Source organism: Rhinopithecus roxellana, chromosome 14 (assembly GCF_007565055.1).
Source record: "Rhinopithecus roxellana isolate Shanxi Qingling chromosome 14, ASM756505v1, whole genome shotgun sequence".
Taxonomy (NCBI): Eukaryota; Metazoa; Chordata; class Mammalia; order Primates; family Cercopithecidae; genus Rhinopithecus; species Rhinopithecus roxellana.
In genome coordinates, this window is record NC_044562.1 from 5,366,620 (window position 1) to 5,388,726 (window position 22,107).

At 35.2% G+C, this 22,107-nt stretch overlaps 1 protein-coding gene across 1 annotated transcript in view; it reads left to right on the forward strand.

Moving 5' to 3' along the window:
• The window catches only part of LRP1B (LDL receptor related protein 1B), a 2,016,348-nt gene that overhangs the window by 1,330,568 nt on the left and 663,673 nt on the right, over window positions 1-22,107 (forward strand). The window contains exons 28-29 of the mRNA XM_030916410.1: window positions 15,011-15,142; window positions 16,483-16,710. Coding sequence (XP_030772270.1) covers window positions 15,011-15,142; window positions 16,483-16,710 — 360 coding nt within the window. The remainder of the gene's footprint in view (window positions 1-15,010; window positions 15,143-16,482; window positions 16,711-22,107) is intronic.

Below are 22,107 nucleotides of genomic sequence, written 5' to 3' on the forward strand. Positions count from 1 at the left end.
TCTACCAAAGTCTCATCTGCAAAATTTTCTGTGTCCTTTCTCTGACAATCTGATTGAATCTAGTTATTTTCCCAGATACTCTCAATTTCTCAGCTTCTATTTTCTTATGTAATTGATCCTTCTTTGCTACATGGGAGTTTCTATGCATACTGGTTTCTATACATACTGCTTGTATAGGTGAACAATAACTTCATTTTTTTTCTTCCACTCTTGATTTCTTTCACCTTATAAGCTAAAAAGCATGAGGACAATACAGAAAAAAAGTATATAGATTAGTCATTTTTGCATTTAATAAGGATTTAATAGATATATTGAATTTAACTAAATTTAAATAAGGTAAGAAGTCATTATTCTGACCAGCAATGTGCCACTAGTATAATGAAAAAGATACTCTTCTCTAGAAGCTTCCTCTTCAACAGAGGAATGCCTAGCTCTAAGCAAATACTGTAGGTGACAATCACTTATAAGATATGAGTGGTTTTGATTATTTCAAGTGTAAAATTATTTACGCAACTGTATTTTTATCCCTCAGATTGTTTGGCATTTTGTAGTAATAATAATTTGTATGTTCCGCACAATCTAAATGAACTGGACCATGAAAAATGGCCTTCATCTATGTATTGCATTGCATCATTCCTTCTCACCCAAAATAGGATCAATGCCTTTCATTTACTAACTGCACTGTCTAATTTGCCTACATTGGCATGACCCTTAGTAAATTCATAGAACAGGAAGAACCATGATACTCTCAAACTTTCCTGACATTGGTGCATATGTAGAAAAGATATGAGACATTCATTGTCATTTTTTGGTGGGGGGAGGCATCCTTGACTTTTTTACTTAACTCAAAATATGATTTATATATGATTTTTCCTCTTTACTTAAGCAAGATTTTACTATGTAGGTCTAATTTAACATATTTTCCCAGGATTCAGGGCAAATATTCTAGTCTTTAAATACGTTTAGAGAATATCACCTACGAAAAGAACTTGCTGTTTCCTAAATGAAATTCAGTCAGTTTCCAATTTTGAGAGTGATCAGAGAACATTCTACTTTTCCCCATTATAAGGATCACTGAGCTTATAATAATCATTATCTATCCTGTTTATCTGCTTCAGTGAAGTAACACTTCCACTGCTAGGGAAAAAAGATGCAGGAACATATTGACTATTTTATTACCAAGGATAGAATTAAAATGAAAATGGTGACAAAGGCTCAGCATTAACACAAATACAATAATAGTAGCCCGTTTTCTGGTGAATAATAACATGATGTTCATGAAAAAAATAATACATTTTTAAAAATACATGACATTCAGTACTATAAAATTGAAATATATCTTTCACAAATTAAAGAAACAAAGGTTACAAATACTATTTGACGTTATCTAATCCTCCAAGTAGGAAATTAATAAAAGTTTTAGCAACAGTTTTCTTACGAGTAAACATTCATTATGCACACAAAATTCCAAATTGGTTATTGGACATTTAAGCAGAATATTTTAGAAATGCATTTTAGATTGCTTTCGTTTTTACTGTTATTGTTATATGGGATTAGGAATAAACAAACCAAGGCTGAAACGTATGCAATATGAAGGAGCAATAGTGGGTATTGTAAATATTAATTTAAAAAAATTACAGCATGAGGGAGCCAAGCTTAGAGTTAATGGCATGGCCTGGGTTCAAATCCTAAACATATGATTTATTAATTGCATGATGTACCCTTCATCATTAGCATAGTTTTATTTCAGATTCATGAATCTCAGCTATTAATATGTTATTGGACATTATTGGCAAGTTATTTAACCTCTCTGTACTTGCTTTTTCAAACTGGAGACCATGTGTCTCAATCACAGGATCTTGCAAATGTTGAGTTTAATCACCATTTAACACAATGTAGGTTTTTCTTTAAGTTGAAAATATATAATTCACATTTATGAAGTAATCAAATCTATATTTTATCAGCAAAATACAATGATTAATTTTCAGGTATATTAAAAAACAGCAACAACAAAACTCATTTACAATAAACACTTTTTGGGTCATGTGTTAGGTTTTGTTTGGATAATGAGATCTGGGATTATATAATGAAGCATTAAATAAAAATGGTTTTGTGATTATGACTTTGTAATGTAAGTGTGCAGTTATATCTTTTTTTTTTTTTTTTTTTTTTTTCTGAGCAGCAGCAAAATTTATTGCAAAGAGCAAAAGAACAAAGCTTCCACAGCATGGAAGGGGACCTGAGCGGGTTACCCAATTATATCATTTTTATTAGTAGTTTACAGGTGTTAGTCTCAATGTGTGCAAAGACTTGCAGGAACAGTTCTCCATCGGAGACTCCTTCTCACACATACCGATTATAAATTCTTATACTAGCTCAAATTTTACGTCCTCTACATTAATAGTTAACACCATAAGGACTCAGCATTTAAAGCTTGTATGGTTATTTATTTATTCATTCATTAATCGTTTCCTAACCCTGTTTTACCTAGTCACCTAGATTATAAAATATTTAAGGAACAGTGTTACATGTATTTCTTTGTGCCAACTATAGAGTCTAGCTAAGTCCTTTATAACAGTATTGATAATTATATGAATAGCAGCTAACTTGATTATCATTGCATTTCCATGAGAAAAATTGTTAGCAACCCAGTTTTACAGATGAGGAACCTAAGACAGAGAAATACTCAGTAAATTGCTCAAGATCTAACAGCCAGGGAGTAAACATTCTGTTATCTGAAAGGAAGTCTGAAGCCAAAGCTTTTGTCTTACTCACTACACTCTACAGGCAGAAGACATGGAATGCACATATATTCCTCTTGGAATTGTGGCATTTTATCACCAGATGGCAGTAGAGAGTCATGTTTTATTGACATTCTCCTTGGACACACTTCCTTACCTTCCTGGAGTTTATAGTCTAAGAGGTGGAACAAACTAAATTAACAATTAGGATAAATACAAACATTGTTATGATAGATGGACTTTGAATGTAAGAGTATAGTAAATGTATTTTACAAAGTAGCAGGGTGTGGTACTAAAAACAAAACAAAACAAACCTTGGGATTAGCTAAATTTAATTCTTCCCTCATGTCACTCACTAGGCCATGTTACCTGAGGCAAATTACTAACTTGGAGGGGTTTTATTTCCACATTTGCAGATAGAAGCAGCTACAAGTAAGGAAAGAATAAATCAGAGACAAGATTGGGCAGGGGTCAGATCATGCTCACACTCAAATAATATCCCTACAAAGAAATACACAGTTTTTTCCTCTGGGATAAATGGTTCCAATGATGTTAAACATAAGTGTGCATTAAAATTAATGGGGGGCTTATTAAAACACATATTGGTGGGTGTTACCCAGAGATTCTGATTCGGTAGGTCTTAGGTGGGGTTTGACATTTTGCATCTTTAACAAATTCCCAGGGGACATGATGCTGACTTAAGAACCATTCTTCTAAGAAAAGGAGAAAAACATTAAAAAAAAAAAATATGGTCAAAGGAGTAAAAAGAACAGATTGTCATGATAGAAATTTGTAAAGGATTGATTGGAGAGACAGGATTGAAGTGTATATGTACATGTATGTGTATGTGTGTATAGAATATATGTGTATGTATATATATATATATATATATATGTTACACACACCCCCACAGAGAGATAGAGAGATTATAGAAATTAACCCATATGCTTATGGAGGACAAGCAGTTCCACAATCTACTGTAGGTGAACAGGAGAACCAGGAAAACCAGTGGTGTAACTCAGTCCAAATCTTAAAGCCTAAAAACCAGGAAGGGTAGGTGGGTAATGGTGTAAGTCCAGGTCCGGGAACCAGGAGTGCCAATGATGGAGTGTAGGATAAGATATATATCCCAGCTCAAACAGGAAACAAACTTGCCTTTCCTCTACCTTTTTATTCTATTTAGGCCTTCAACAGATTGGATGATGCTTCCCTGTACTGGCAAGGGTAGGAAATTTTTAACCCAGTATACTAATGCAAATACTCATCTCTTCCAGAAATACACCCAGAAATAATTATTTGCCAGCTATCTAGACATTCGCTAGACTAGTCAAGTTTACATATAAAGATAACCATCACTGGAAGTTACTTCAGTAGATCAGGAGGTGGCTGATGTCAAAATCTGGGAGATGCTTGTATGTGAAATGGTTTCTGATGAGATATACTTAGAGGTGAGATCAATAAAAAGTAGTGATAGAGATTTGAGTGGGGAACCTGGGGAAAGAAGGAAGAATATGGGATGGCTTTAAGAGAGGGGGTCAGCAAATATATTCTGTGAAAGGCCAAATAATATTAATGAATATTTTAGGACTTGTGGGCTGTGTGTTCTCTGTTGCAGTTACTCTGCTGCAGTTGTAATGTGAAAGCAGTCATATGGGAAATGAATAAGTGTGGCTGTGTGCCAATAAAACTTAATTTCTAGACACCAAAATTTGAATTTCATACAAGTTTTATGTGCCATGAAATAGTATTCTTCATTTGGGTTTTTTTCCAACCGTATAAACAAGTTGCTCACTAGCCAGTATTAGCCTTTAGGCCATCATTTGCAGACACTTGATTTAAAGGATTAGCTGAAAAATTAAACTTTGGAATGTGCTGAATTTGAGATACTTCTGGGATACAGTTGAATATTTAGGGCTAAAAAGGAAGGAAGGTTTGGGCTAAAACTAGAACTTTCGTAGTTATTCAATTGTAGATTGAAGGCAAAATGTAGGTAAGATTTCTTGCCTAGACCAGCTCGGTCAGGGAGACCCTAACCCAGCAGTGTTAGACACACACACAGAAATACAGAGGTGTGAAGTCGGAAATCGGGGGTCTCACAACCTTCAGAGCTGAAAGCCCCAAACAGAGACTTACCCACATATTTATTAACAGCAAGCCAGTCATTAGTATTGTTTCTATAGATATTAGATTAAATAAAAGTATCCCCTATGGAAAATAAAGGGATGGGCCAAAATAAAGGGATGGGTTCTGGCTAGTTATCTGCAGCAGGAGCATGTTCTTAAGGCACAGATCACTCATGCTATTGTTTGTGGTTTAAGAACGTCTTTAAGCAGTCTTCCGCCCTGGGTGGGCCAGGTGTTCCTTGCCCTCATTCCAGTAGACCCACAACCTTCCAGCGTGGGCGTTATGGCCATCATGAACATATCACTCTGCTTCAGAGGTTTCATTTATGGCCAGTTTTGGGGACAGTTTATGGCCAGATTTTGGGGGGCCTGTTCCCAACAATTTCTTAGGAGTATTAAAGAAAATAGAAAAGGGCAAGGATAGAGCCTTGGAGAACTGCAACACTAAAAAGGAAGGGAAAGAAGAATGCTGGGAAAAAGGGCACCAACAGATTTCAGGACAAAAAGGGAAAGCTTGCACGTGCGTGCACACACACACGCACACACAAAGGGAAAAGTTTCAAGCTAACACTAGCCAACAGTATTTGCTTTTGTAGAAAAGCCAATAAAAATAAAGACATAAATGTATTCATTGGATTTGGCAAACTGAAAGGAGGTCAGTGATAATTTCAGTGAAAGCAATTTTGGTGGGTTTGTTTGCATATGTCCTCGTGATCCTAAATATGTCTGGCATTAGATATTAGTATAACTTTCAACTCTTTTTACTACAAAATATAATTTACTAAATAGGACTATATTGTTCAGTCAAACAGTAAATTCTAAAAAAATACCTTCATAGCAATCAGCTTAGTCTAGAGCCAGATTGCTTGGGTTCAAATTCCAAATTTGTCATATCCTGACTTCCAGTGCATTAGTATTAGTTTGTTTCTCTACATTGGTATTTGTTTGCTTGTTTGTAAATCTGTAACATGGAATTGTTATAAAGATTAAATGCATCAGTCTCTCTCTCCTTTTTGTTGTTGTTGAGATGGAATCTCACTCTGTCTCCCAGGCTGGAGTGCAGTGGCACGATCTTGGCTTACTGCAACCTCCTCCTCGCGGGTTCAAGCGATTCTCCAGCCTCAGCTTCCTAAGTAGCTTGGATTACAGGCATATGCCACCGTGTCCAGCTAATTTTTGTATTTTTAGTAGAGATGAGGTTTTCCTATGTTGGCCAGACTGATACTGAACTCCTGACCTCAGGTGATGTGCCCCCCTCAGCTTCCCAAAGTGCTAGGATTACATGTGTGAACCACTGCACCCCGTCACATTAGTCTCTTTTAAGCAGTTAGAAGATACCTGGCAAGCACTAAGCACTTTATAAGTGTTTGTTAAGTAAACTAAATAGATTAGATAGATAGATAGATAGATAGATAGATAGATAGATAGATAGATAGATAGATAATAGATAGATAGATAGATAGATAGATAGATAGATAATGATAGATAGATAGATGCACAATTCTCTTATGTTGTTTTACACATTGCCACCAAACTCTCCTCCCCCACCCTGTAAGGTAGTTGTTTGTAAGCATGGAAAAAGTGAAAAGTAACTCTTCTTTTGTATACTTCTTTCTCTACCACCCATCTGCCATGTCATTCTTCTCTGTGTGCCCGCTCAGCCCAAAGGTGTTTTCTTCATCACCACTCCAGGTGCAGGGTTAAATTTTCTCATAAACCCGGCAAGAATCTACCACCCTGGGTTTTTCTGTTTTGTGTTTCTTTTCTTAGCTGCTCTAATTGGCATTAAAAAAATCAAGAATGTGACTGTTACTTTAATTATAGTGTTGCAAACCCTTTATCTGTGAGACTTTCACCAATTGTAAGATGTTTTTCTCTTTTTGTAGAAACTTATTTTTCATGTAAACAGAACTTGGTTTAAAGGGGTCTTAAGCATTTGTTGATAAAAATAGTACTATTTTTGCAGAAACGTTTTAGTTTACTTTCAAAGTCAGGCTACTGACTCATCTCCTTTTAAATTTTATTTTGAAAACCATAGCAACTGGTAAATATACAAACTGTTTTAGATAATAATATGACATCCTTTTAAAAAAGAATCAAAACCCAGAAAAAGAGAGAATGAGTAAGACATTGAGAGGTTTCTCCATAGTTACAACAATAATTAGATTAAATATAGTTATACCAATTATACTCTAACTCAGTCTCCATTTTGCATCCCTGTTTTATAAGACATCCATGAATTGGCCCATGAATGAACGAGTGAATAAATCAGAATGAATTGTTTCACATAGAGAGCTTGTGTATTGTAGAGTAGTGGTTAAAACCTGGACTCTGGAACCTGAATCTTTCTGTTCTCCTTTTGATACCTGTGTGATCTTGACTTAATCTTTTTTACCTTCTCAAAGTTAAGTTTAGCCTTTGCAAGATGAAGGCAATTTATTTTCATAAACAAAGGTGACCATTGAGAGAAATAAATAAAATAATGCTTGTAAAACACTTGGCACATTTTCTAGCATAATATGATAAAATAAATTATTATTTCTTTAACTTTTAAAATATATATATTTTTAAATCCCACTGTCCATTATAGGAACATTTCAAGCTGTTTCTCAAAAAGTAAGTTTAACATTGAAATGATTTAAGTGCCTCCAATTGCATCAGAAAAACATTTCTATAGAAAATTAAACTTTTCTTAACAATATCTATAAGAAAACAGGACAATCTTACTTCACAGTAAAAAAAAAAAAAAAAAATGTTATATTTTAAGAATATTAGTGATACTCCCTTACTAATTCGCTCCTTAGAGGACAAAGTATCACTTACAAAACCTGAAGGATGAGGGATTTCATATTGGATTATTAATATTTTCATTTAGAATTATGTGGAATACTTTTCACATGATTAATAAAAGGGTATTTTTTTTTTCTTTTTTGTCAAAAAGAAATACCCTGAAAGACATGTTTCAGCATGCTGGAGGTGAATCTCAAATATTTGCAGGTTGCTTAAATTATTTGCTTCCACAATTCACTATGTTAAGATCTAGGCCAGTCCTGGTGGCTGACACTGGTAATCCCAGCACTTTGGGAGGCCGAAGCGGGCAAATCACTTGAGCTCACAAGTTCAAGACCAGCCTGGGCAACATAATGAAACTCTGTCTTTTCAGAAAAAAAGAAAATCTAACTAGACTGGATAAAGACAATGTGGTACATATACACCATGGAATACTATGTAGCCATAAAAATGAATGATATTATGCTCTCTGCAGGGACATGGATGGAGCTGGAAGCCATTATTCTCAGCAAACTAAAGCAGGAACAGAAAACTAAACACCACATATTCTCACTTATAAGTGGGAGCTGAACGTTGAAAACACATGGACACTTGGGGAACAACACACACTGGGGCCTGCCGAGGGGTGGGGATAGGGGAGAGAGAGCATCAGGAAGAATCGCTAATGGATACTGGGCTTAAAACCTAGGTGATGGGTTGATTTGTGAAGCAAACCACCATGACACATGTTTGCCTGTGTAACAAACCTGCACATCCTGCACATGTACCCTGAAACTTAAAGAGTAAAAGAAAGATCTAACTACTTGTCATATAAATTAAATTGCTCTTTCTCTTTCCTCTCTCTCTCTCTCTCTCTAGATATATAAAATATATAGTATATGTAAAATATATATATTATATATATATTTAGCAGAGTTGATAACATGTAGGATAGAGGTTACACACGTACGTACATACATACATACATAATACATTGTATTATTCTCTGCACTGTTTACTCGTATCTAGTGTCTCTTTATTTCATATATTTATATACTATCGGTATGAGATTTATTTGATCTAACATGTATCCTATTTTAAAATGCAGAATCCCTAGTTCTATTCCAAAATCAGGGCTTCTCAACTTCACACATTTTGGGCCAGATAATTCTGTTAGTTGTGGACTAGATAATTCTCAGCTACACTTCCTGTGAATTATACAATGTTTATTAGATCCTTCACCTCTTTTCACTAATATGCCAACAGTACTCCAAGTCATAACAACCAAAAATGTCTCAATTTATTTCCAAATGTTCCTTGGGAGGCAAAATCACCACCATCACCACTGATTGAGAACCACTGTCCTAGATGGTTTTTTAAAATACTGTGAATACAGAATCATTGTAAAAATAGGAACTTCCCTGACGTGTTTTTTCTTTTTTTCTTTCAAAGCATATAACAAGTGACATTAACAGAGAATAAATTAAGATACCAGAAAGACATACCATCTCTTTAGAACGACTGAAAGTTAGTTGGTATTTTAAGACACATTTCCCCTATAAATGTAACATTGTATTACATATATATTTTCGTCCTTTTACACCAAAACCTGCATACAGATGGAAATTTTTTTGTGTGTGGTTTTAAAAAATTGTCTCTGTAGAGATACATGTAAAAGATAAGATAAAATTTTTAGACATCCTATATTCTACTTTATAGAGTACAGTATAAAATTAATTCGTAAAGCATGACATAATTTGAGGAAAGCAGCTCCCTTATAAATAGTACTGTTAAAATCTGGTGAAAGTAAAGCATGCTTTACTTGCACATATTTTATGTATATATATTTTAAATAAGGAATTCACTCAAATTCTTCAATGTGAAATGTTAAACTTATCACTTAAAGATGTTTGTCATAGGGAAAATAGGATTTGAGATTAGTGTTTCATTGCAAAGCACTTCTGAAAATTCCTTTCTTTAAAACTATTAAGTGCTTTCCTAAGGGAAAATTGCTAATAAACATTATTTTATTACAATAGTCATTGTTTTCGTGCACATAAGGTTCATTAATAGGATGAATATTAGTTACTATCAAAAATGACTACATGGGAGGGAGAAAAATCTTTCTCTACCTAACAAATTGGATCCTGGCATTCTGCTCTGAATATGGTTTTATTAGGTAAACAGCTATACATATTTTATATTGCATGAACATTTATGTGTATTTTGAACTTATTGGAAAAACTATTTGTTTAGATTTAAAATGTTTTTTTCTTTTCCCCTGGTGAGAAATGGACTATAATTAAATACAGTTTGAATCAAATGTGAAATTATATTTAATGATATTATTTTTCTTCCCAGAGCGCACATCAGTCTTGGGTGATTGCACAATTAACATGTTTCTCCTATAAAGTATTGTAGTTGTGCATTATTTAATCTTTTCACCTGCAGCTATGATGTGCTCTAGAAGATTAACTTTCTAGATTTTTAGATTGCTGCAGTTTTAGAATATATACCCATATACATTTATGTACATGCATACGAAGCCAAATGTCCCTACCTCTAACACAAGAATAGATACCATAAAAATTTTAGGAAAAAAAACAATGTGTGTGTGTGTGTATTTATATGTCTTAGTTCTTGCCAGCATATCACTTATCTAGCTCAGAGAGTGACAAACTACAACCCTCAGGCTAAATTCAGCCCTCTGTTTTGTAAATAAAGTTTTATTTTCACACAGTCACACCTCTTCATTCACCTATTGTTTTATGACTGCTTTTGTGTGATAGTAGCAGAGTTGAATAATTACTATGGAAAACATAAAGCTTGCAAAAGTCCAAATATCTACCATCTGGCCTTTAATAGAAAAACCTTGCCAACCACTGGTTTAGCTAGAAAGTCCAACACATACTAATACAAAATATATGAACAAATGTCACTAACTAGAAAATAGGACAGCAAGCAATGAATTGTCTAATTGCCTTGTAAAAGCAATAATTACAACCAATATTTCATGATGAAATAAATCAGCATTAGCTGACTTCATTAGAAAATGTTTCATGGCAGAAAAATGAATTGAGCTGGGACATGAAGGAAGGTTAATGTAAAGATACTGATGATGAAATTCTAGGGGAAGAAAAGTACATCATGTGGAGGTGGAAAAGAATAAACTATAGATATTCAGGGAATAATGAGAAATACCTTTTAGTGTGTACACAATGTGTATGTAGAAGGAAAGTGGTAGATGAGGCTTGGAAGATAGATTCGTGTTTTAGAAAGAGAGGTGGGTATATCTGGGACAGTATCACGGCGTACCAGTTACATAGCCACAGCAGTCATTCAAAGGTGAGGAAATGAATTTGGAAATATGTTGGAAGAGTAGAGGTAAAAAGAAAGGAAACACATATTAGAGAAAATCTGTACAATACTTGAGAAATGATTAAATATGGCAGTGAATAAGAAATAAAAAAATGCTTTGGAGTACAAATTTTGTGTGTTTGGAAGGTTGATGACTTCTGTTTTGTTTTTTGTTTACTTGCTTTTAGAGACAGTCTTGCTCTGTGGGTCAGGCTGGAGTGCAGTGGTATGATCATAGCTCACTGCAGCCTCAAAATCCTGGGCTCAAGGGATCCTCTTATCTTGGCCTCCCAAAGCACAGGGATTACAGATGTGAGTCACCACATCTGGCCTTGATCACTTCTTTAACAAAAGTAAACAGAGAGTGGATCAGAATAAAGATCTGGAGGGTAAATGGTAGTAGCAGGGAAACCAGTCTGACTAGTGCTGAAGAGTCTTAGGGGAAATATTAATAGTAGGAGATAAGGCTGACGCTTTGTGAGGTAGACCATGGGAAGTCATTCATTTTTTTTTTTTTTTTTTTTTTCCCAGTAGAGATGGGACCTACCTGTCTTGCCCAGGCTAGTCTCTATCTGCTAGACTTAAGCAATCATCCCACTTCAGCCTCCCAAAGTTCTGGGATTATTGGTATGCCTGACCCTAAATTTCTAAACCAGATATGATCAAGTGTGTGTTCTAAAAAGATAACTGTATGTAATGCAGGGAGTCTAGATATCAAAGATTCGTTAGGAGTTTCATGTAACAATCTATGCAGGGAATGGAGAAAACCTAAACTGAGCCAGTGACCATAGAATTGAAGAGAATTGAGTACCGGGTTAGTGTATAGAAACCTAAGCACCTTGGGGTAAGAACTCGTCCATTATTATATCTCAGCTTTTTTTTTTCACAGTGTTTTAAACAACTAGGTGCTTCATAATGTTTTATTCAATGCATACATAAAAGGTGGGGGGTATTACAGTTGTATCTCTAAGGTTTTATATTTTGTCAGTTTGAGTTTAGACAATATGAGCTATTTGGTGAACCCAGTCTGCCCAGCTGTATTTATATTTCATCTGTTAAGACTGATTATAGCATTCCATTGATCAATGGCTTTTCCATCTTTTGGATACAAATAGATGAAATAGGCTTGGCTTTGTTAGAAGTTTACAGCCTCTGCAATCATACTGGATTTTGCAGTAGTGTCTCTTATAAAATAGCTACTTACTATCTAATTATAATAGATTTATACTATAAGGCTTTGTGGGTCATGTGGTCTTTATTGAAGCTGTTCAATTCTACTATTGCAGTATGATAACAACCATGGCTAATATGTAAACCAATGCACATGGTTATATTTCAATAAAACTTTATTTACAAAAACAGTCAGTGGACCAGATTTGTCTCATGGGTTACTGTCTGCTAATCCCTGCTTTCTATAAAAATGTGAGTATTATGAACAGTATTTTTAAATTGGGTAATTGGAATAGGTAGCTGTGTTCAAGCACTTGTTTGGTAAGAAACTTTGAAATAATATTGTTGAATCCTTTAAAGTGAGAAGAGATGAAAATGAAAAGTAAAAATTCTTTGTGGATTTTTCATTCTGTGAAGCACAAAATATTGTGAATTATACATTACAGTGTTATTAATAAGACATTGGGCTACAAAGTCAATGCAATTTTTTATTTTAGTACGTACATAGAAACTTAATATCTTTGCTTTTAAAAAGTATGTTTTTTTTTTTTTTTTTTTTTTTTCATAATTATAGGGTGTTGAGAAGAGTTGGTATGATTCTGGCCTAAAAATAATGATGCTCAAAGTGAAATTCAAGTACCTACCATTAGACTGTTATGGATTATGCTTTTAATTTTCCCAAGAAATAGCATTTCCTATGCTAGTGTTTTTGAACAAACTTCTTTTTCCTTCTTCTCTTCCCTTTTACTCCTCTTTCTTTTTTCTTTTCTCTTTCCTCATTTTACTTTATTTTATTTTTTCAGGTATGGGGGAATTTGGGTTTTCTCTTTCTATCTACCTGACTGGGTAACCTTGACTTGATATATGACACTTAACACTGCCTCTTACTCACTCCTCCTCCTGTCCTGTAACACCTTTCTACCTTTCCTTCCCACCTACTTTCTTGCTTCTCTAACTTGTGATTCCTTAGGGACTTCAATTATTATAACAGAAAATCGAAAGAAAACAAAGAACAGAAAAAGAACTACTTATTCTGTGTGACAAAGGATTGAGCTAGAAAGGAATCTCTAGAACAATAGCTTCTACTCTTTTCTAATATCTTTTGTTCTTAATTTTCTTAGGAGAATGAGTTGTTCTTGAGTCTTTTATTTTCCTCTATTTATTTATTTATTGTTTTTAGCAAATACAAAGACACTATCATTTTTATCATCTTGATGTGAGGAATGTTAAAAATTGCCAAAAACTGCATTGAATATTTATCAAATCAGTTCATTTCTTATATCCTCTACACTTTTATTGTCTCTTTGATTTGTATTCTTTGTGTTTTAAAACCCACAGGACTGCTATTTACTTCTGTAAGTGGGGAGGAAATTTCTTTTCTCTATCCATCTCAGGTTCATGGCTGAGGTCTATAATGAAAGACAGATTAACAAGAAAAGTACACAAACTTAATACAAGTATTATATGACCCAGGAGCCTTCTGAGGAAATAAAGACCTGAAGAAATGGTTAAAATCTAGGTAGTTTTATGCTAGGAGGTATGATCTAATGGTAATAAACTGGGGAAAAATTAGCAAGGCCTGTTTGTTCAGATTCCTTTCTGTGTCCCTGTGTCTTCAGACATAAGGATGTTCCTTTCCTCAGGGCTTAGGAAGGGCACCTCTACATGAGAGTTTGTAATCTGCTTCAGGGGAGGTCAGAAAATGCTTTCTAGTTTTCATGACCTGTTTCAGGAAAGAGGGGTGGAGTGAAGGTCACAGAGACCTTCCTGCTTCTGTCATTTTCCAGTGGGCAAAGGTGGCATATTTTGGTCATGTGTCAACCCTATACCTACTTCAAGCAAGGGGACATGGTTGGAAGATACCACTCATGAGTCGAAAACTAACATTTTCTTGATGGGGCTACGAGAATAACTCATTTCTGCCTTCAATTTAGTAGCCTAGTTCTAATGATATTTTTCTACTAGATAGGCTCTATAAAAATAAGATTAAATATACTAGATAAATTAAAATCTTATCCAAAAGACATGATGACAGAACAAGAAACATAAAATTCAAAATGTCTCAAGACATTCAATGCCATCACAGAATGACATTGAGCTGCAAAATTTAATATTCTGTTCTCAATTTGAAAAATCATAACTTATTTATACAAGGGAATTGAGTAAGTATGTACAAGTGGAGCAATCCTTAGCCATGGAATTAGTTAATACAGAAAAAGTAACAAAGTAGATGACTTAATCATGAAGGCAGGCAGACATTTCTTCACAGAGGCCTCATCTGAAGAAGAGCATGCATTTGAAGGAAAAGTATATATGTAGCAGCAGTTTCCTAGGAAGCATTTAAAAGTGGTGTGCCAAAGCAAGAACTGTAACTTCCGCCTCCCGGGTTCAAGTGATTCTCTTGCCTCAGCCTCCTGAGTAGCTGGGACTAGAGGTGTGTGTCACCACGCTCAGCTAATTTTTTGTATTTTTAGTAGAGATGGGTTTTCACGGTGTTAGCCAGGATGGTCTTGATCTCCTGACTTCATGATCTGCCTGCCTTGGCCTCCCAAAGTGCTGGGATGACAGGCGTGAGCCACCGCACCCGGCCACTACTTCTAAGCAATAGGATGCATGCCATTTGTCTGAGAGAGAATTGATGGAGTTTTCTTAGTTATCTTTGAAATAATGTTTTCATTAATGTAATTCCTGTGTATGATTGTCTATTATTGTCATATTAATCACCCTACTAATGGGTTCTATGTAGGAAGCTTTACTTTGAATCATTAGGTGAATAACCCCTGTCAACCTCAGAGGTTCCCTAATACATCCTTCCTTCTTCACTGTTCATATTTCACTGTGTAATTGCAGCTCCCAATCCTTGTGCAGCGAATGACGGCAAAGGCCCCTGCTCTCACATGTGTCTAATCAATCACAATAGGAGCGCTGCATGTGCATGCCCCCACTTGATGAAGCTTTCTTCAGACAAGAAGACCTGCTATGGTAAATTTCTTATAGTTCTAATCAAAAATAAAAATAAAATTGAATTCTCTCAAATTATATTAGCATTCAGATTTTACTCATATTAAAACAGAGGAAGTTTTTTTTCTGTTTTCAAAAATATTTTAGGTGGTGGTGATTTCTAGCCACTATTGATTATTCATCTGCTCTGGGGAAAACTGACAAATTCTTTAAATATGTGACATGTTGTACTTTGTTATTTATTACCTTATTCATTTTTTTTCTTGCTACTTTCTTATTTGATACGTTAGCAGAATTTATCTCTGCAAAACAGGAAGATTTTTAAGTGAAAGTGCATTATCAGAAAATGATGATGTAGGTAACCTGCATAACAAAGAGGTGCTTAACAGCTTTAATCTGCTCTTCTAAAGTCATTCTAGCATCATTTGGTAGAGAATTATCAACTCGAAAGGGGAAAAAGTGAAGTAAAATATATAACTTGGAAAAATTTGTAAAAAAAAAAAAAAAAAAAAAAAAACCCACACATTTAAACAATGCATTTGAACTAAAAAAGATAAATTTTGTGAATAAAAATTTTTGCTTTCTGTTAATAATTGTATTTATTTGCAAAACATTACTTAATTTTAAGTACAGAAAAAAATACCAAAATTTAAGTCAGGCATTTAGGTACATGTAGTTTTAATTTACATAATAATAACGTATCCGAACACCAATAAACTAAGACAACAAAAAAAAAATAGAATATCTGTAACTACTATTTCTATTTGCTCTGATATTTTACAAATGTAGTGCAAGGAAGGCATCTATGGAAGTAAAAGTGATATAATGCCTCACAATGTTAGTTATCACAAATTTACAAAAAATTACACTAAAAGCATGCTTTAAATTATTTGAGCCCTAATTTTTATAGGAAAAATATATACGAGATTTCTAATAGCATGTTTAGTTTTATCTTATTCAAAGACAGTATAGAAAAACTGTTCTTGGAGTCCCTCAAAATCTTGTCATGGAATACAATATTGTAATTATGTACAAAGTACAAATATGGTATTTGACACTTGGAGTTTATGTAGTTTAGCAACTTTGAAATTCTAAGGTCACTGAGAATTGATTACTGAGAATATCTGGGTGTTTCTAGCCAAAGAAAAATGATGATGTAAGGCTTCTAACTCATTTTACATTTGTTTCTGTTAAATACCTTAATTTAAAATAGATAAATTGTTACTTCATTGTTTCCATCAAGTATTGATTATGATGTTCAGGAGTTAACATGTATTAAATCAAGTAATATTTTAGAATTTCTAGACTATTTCAAGCTTGCCAACTTCATAAGAGAAAAACAATTTCTATTTCTTTTTTAGAAATGAAAAAATTTCTTCTTTATGCAAGACGTTCTGAAATCAGAGGAGTGGATATTGACAATCCATATTTTAACTTTATCACGGCATTTACAGTTCCTGATATTGATGATGTTACTGTGATAGACTTCGATGCATCTGAGGAACGTTTATATTGGACAGATATTAAAACACAAACCATTAAACGAGCTTTTATTAATGGAACTGGGTTAGAAACTGTTATTTCAAGAGGTAAAAGATTTGTACATGTTATAACTTTAAAAATGTTTGTTATTCAATTTGTAATAATCACAAGTCTTTTATATTATTTCTCTATTACTCAACTCTATGCTGTTAATTGAAAGTTAGAATTGGTTAGATATTTAATAATATGCTACATCCTTACAATTGTAGAATGTTATAATTAAATTGCACAGAGCAGAATGATAATTGGAAATTTACATTCATGTGAAGAAAAACTTCAGAACACATCACCTTAAAATTTCTCGGCTGGGTACTGTGGCTCATGGCGGTAATCTCAGTACTTTGAGGGGCCCAGTCAGGAGTTCGAGACTAGCCTGAAGCAACATGGTGAAACCCTGTCTCTACTAAAAATACAAAATTAGTCGAACGTGGTGGCACACACATGCAATCCCAGGTTCTTGGGAGACTGAGGCAGGAGAATCACTCGAACCCAGGAGGTGGTGGTTGCAGTGAACCAAGATCGTACCATTGGACTCCAGCATGGGCAAGAAGAGTAAAACTCCATCCCTCCAAAAAAGTAAAAAAACAAAAATTTAAAAAAATTTACGTGTCTAAATAAACAGACTTAAAGCCTCTTTTTTGCTGATGGAGGAATAGTTACATTTGCATACATAAAATATAGGATATTAGGAAGGACTGGCTTATCTTTTTTTTTTTTTTTGAGACAGAGTCTCACTTTGTCACCCAGGCTGCAGTGCAGTGGCACGATCTCGGCTCACTGCAACCTCCACCTCCCAGGTTCAAGCAATTCTCTGCCTCAGCCTCCTGAGTAGCTGGGATTACAGGCACCCCCCACCCCACATGGCTAATTTTTTTTTTTTTTTTTTTTGTATTTTTAGTAGATATGGGGTTTCAGCATCTTGGCCAGGCTAGTCTTGAACTCCTGACCTCGCGATCCACCCACTTCGTCCTCCCAAAGTTCCGGGATTACAGGCGTGAGCCACCACACCCAACCTCCCTCCCTTACTTAAGCTTATAAACAACTTCCCTTTGCACATATTTTTATAGATCTAGGCTAAACAAACAAAACAGGAAAACTGTTCCTATTTCCTGACCCAGCAGGTTGAATGAGAATGCTGTTCACCTAACCATTACAAAAATAGCAGTAACTTGTCCCAACATAGAGAACATAGCTGAAGTGAGACATATGTGTACACATCATGGTTGAGTTCTAAATTTTTAGTATTGAATTATCCTAATATTTGCTTAAAGTTTGGCATATTGTGATTTCTGGGTCAGTTATTCTCTTATTGAATGTGTCTTTGTTGAGCACTTACTATTTGCCATGACTGAATATCCAAAGACACAGTTTCTCTTCAACCTAAATTTGGTAGAAGGATTTGGAAGGGGATGGAGAAAAGAGTAATCACCAATCCATATAGATGCATCAAACACCTATGCTTTAAAGTCTATTGAAAATTTAAAGTCAGACATATTTGAGCAATGGTAAATGTCATAAAGAAGGCAATAGGAAGTGCAGGTTTTATTCACAATCCTTTTCAATACTAGAAGGCTAGCTTGAGTACCATTAATAGATCTGAGAGTATTTGACCACTGAAATACAGTTGTATTTAAGCTAGCTCTTTTCTGATCTCAGGTTAGCACTGTTAAAAAAAATTATTGAATGGTTTGGTTATAAGCTTGTTCAAATATTTATTTCAAACTTGCTAAAAAACAACAGTCTTTATAAAAAAGTGAATGCAAAGATTTCCTCTTTGTTCAGAATTTTTTACAAGGGCAGGGGGAAATGTGGTTGGATAATCATTGTTAGACTCGATTAAAAATAAGAACAATGACTGATGAAATGTCATTATATTCCTTGAAACTCCAAGTAAAGGACATTAGGTGTCTCCCAAGATTGACAATCAGTTAGGTGGTCTTCCCTCAAGAAATTCACCAAAATCTGACTGAAAAATGTTCAAGTATTTTATTATAAATATTTAATATTACCCAAAAGGCTCTGAATTATAAAGATCAAAAGATGTTTTATCTTAAAAAAAATAGGAGACAATTTTCTGTCTTTAATTATGAACTGGTATCTAGTAGTAATTTGGTGAGTTTATCATTGAGAAAATCATCAAGACTTATTTCTATTTAGCAGATTCTATTCACAATTATCAACCAAAATTTTAGAAATAATGTTTTCTCACTAATAATTCATACATATACTCATTAGGAGCAATAAGTACACATTCAGTCATTTTGAAAAATATTGGAACTTTTTTTTTTTTTTTTTTTTTTTTGAGATGGAGTCTCGCTCTGTCCCAGGATGGAGTGCAGTGGTGCTATCTTGCCTCACTGCAAACTCTGCCTCCAGGGTTCAAGCTATTCTCCTCCCTCAGCCTCCCGAGTAGCTGAGATTATAGGCGCCCACCACCACACCTGGCTAATTTTTGTATATTTAGTAGGGACAGGGTTTTACCATGTTGGCCAGGCTGGTCTCAAACTCCCGACCTTGTGATCCACCTGCCTCTGTCTCACATAGTGCTAGGATTACAGGCGTGAGCCACCACGCCCAGCCTGAGCATTATATAGTAACAAACTTAAGGAGAGTCAAGACATACTGAATGGTAGGCAGCACAGAATGAGAGGGATGTACCTGTACAGGCTGAAAGATCTAACGAAATAGACAACAAATTATGCCAACCTTTATAAGACAAGTATTTAATGTTTGTGTTAATTCTGAAAATAATGGGAATTAAGGAAGTGCTTCAGGGAGGGTGTGACTACATGATGAGCTTTGCCTTTGGAAGAGGCCACTTTACTGTGTTTAGTAGAGAGTTCTACGAGTTGGGGGTAGATGAGCAGTGAACGCTGAGAGACAGGTTAGTTGGCTGTTACAGTGGATCTAGTAAGAGATACCAGAAGCCGGGACTAGGGTGGGGAAAATACAGATGGAGGAACATGGACAAATTATAGAGATATCAAAGAGTAAGAACATAAAGGAACTTAACAATCAATTGGTTATAATAAAGTTTGAGGAATAGATATTTTCAAGGATGATTCCATTTCTGACTTACCCCATGGGCTGAATAATGTTGCCTTTCAATTTCTTCCAGAATGAAACTTTGTTAAAGATGGATACATCTTTCTATTAGCAGAAAAACTTGAGATGAACGTTTGACAATTTAGCTTCTGAACTCATCAAAGGATCTCAAATCCCACTAGTAATTGTACTTCATTTTATCCTTTCATCTTTTAGAAATTCCATGAATGACTCTGTGGAAACCTTTCTCTTAGTTCTTGCACTGCGGGTCTCTGTATTTTCTCACTTAACTGCCTTCTCTCTATTGGTCTTTTTCTTGAGAGACTTTATTTTCTTATCTTCCTTAGTCTGAATCTAATGTGGGGTCAGCTTCAAAAATTGGGCCCCAAAGAAATTAACTGTGCCTATCATCTCCCATTATTTTCTTCTCAAGTGGGCCATTTTCTTTTCGTTTTGTCTTTCCCCTCCCCTCCCCTCCCCTCCCCTCCCCTCCCCTCCCCTCCGCTCCCCTCCGCTCCCCTCCGCTCCCCTCCCCCTGTTTTGTTTTTGTTGCCCAGGCTGGAGTGCAGTGGCGCGATCTCGGCTCACTGCAAACTCCGTCTTCCCGGTTCAAGCGATTTTCCTGCCTCAGTCTCCCGAGTAGCTGGAATTGCAGGCACCCGCCACCATGCCCAGATACTTTTCTGAGACAAACACTACCTCCTTGGTTGAAGCGTTCTTTGTTTTTTTGTTTTTTGTTTTTTGAGATGGAGTCTCACTCTGTCGCCCAGGTTGGAGTGCAGTGGCCGGATCTCAGCTCACTGCAAGCTCCGCCTTCCGGTTCACGCCGTTCTCCTGCCTCAGCCTCCCGAGTAGCTGGGATTACAGGCGCCTGCCACCACGCCTGGCTAGTTTGTTTGTATTTTACTAGAGACAGGGTTTCACCATGTTATAGCCAAGATGGTCTGGATCTCCTGACCTGGTGATCCGCCCGCCTCGGCCTCCCAAAGTGCTGGGATTACAGGCGTGAGCCACCGCGCCCAGCGGGTTCAAGCGTTCTTGAGGGGATGTAGAAATAATTTGCCAGCCTTATCATTCTACGTGTCCTAAAACACCAAGCTCTTCTTAATGTATATATTGCCCACATGAGCTATTTGCTGTAAGTAGCTTGGAGCAAATAGTTTGAAAATAATTTTCTTCAGTACAAAACTGCAAGTTGGGAGCTATTTTCTGTCATTCCTTTGTAGATAGATAGTATCCCACTATCTTTTGACTTCCTCTATTGCTATTGAGAATCCCCTTGTTTTTCTAATTGTCATTCTTCTTTTGGTGATGTCTCTTTGCTCTCTAGCTGCTTATGACATCTTTCCTTTTTCCTCATGAGAATATTTGTATTTTGCTACCTAGAGTTGTATCTTCTATGGGGTCCTGTCTTTCATCAGTCCAGGGGGAAGAAATCCTCAAAAATCCTGTTTTCTCTAACTCAGTCTTTGTACTCTATACTTTGTAAACTCTAATTTATGTGTTGGACTCTAATAAATGTGCTGGACTATTCAGTCTGTCTTCTAACTCACTTAATTTCTTTGTTTCTCTGTGCTAACTCTGTTAACTTCTTTCAATTTGTTTTTTAATTCTCTAGTTGAACTGTGCCTAAACTGCTATTTAACACATTCAAAAATTTTTTTTTATATTGTATTTTTTAATATCACGTTATTTTTGGTATTCATGCTTCCAAGAGAATCTTTTAAAAGGAATCATTGCACTTATTATTATTCAAAGCATCATTTATGCCATTAAGATATTCCACCTTGTCTTTATCCTACAGATAATAATCTATGACTATGTAGGTTTTGGAGGCTCGGATCTTTTGTTTATTTTTCTTTTAACTATTCTCTTATATTTCATTTCTTTGTGTGTGTTTTAATTATTTTTTGTTCTCAGGATGAACTTAATGGGAAGTGTGAGTCCACTAGGGTGTGTCTATATCCAGAAGATCACTCTTATTTAGCTCACGCATTCTTTGTAAGTTTAAGGACTGAACCCTCTTACATTGAGTAATTTATACTCCATGAAGCTCTCCATTCTCAGTGCAAGTATTTGCCTTTCTGATTGCACCCGCTTCTATAATCCCATTTTGTCTTCCTTGATAGTTTTAGCTAACGTGTGAGTGTATGTTAGCATGTTGAGTTTTTCCTGTCTGTCTTATGATCTCGACAATGCATTTAAAAGTTACAATTTGTCATGCATCAGTTTTGTGGCAATAAAGGGCTTTTCAGAATATACTTTACGATTAGTCTCAGTTCCAGAAATGAGAGACTCCAGGACTGGAAAATTAAACTTCCTGAGAAACATACTCAGAGGTCTTGTTCTGATTTACTTAACAAACGTTAGACCTAGAATTTATTATTTCAATATATTTA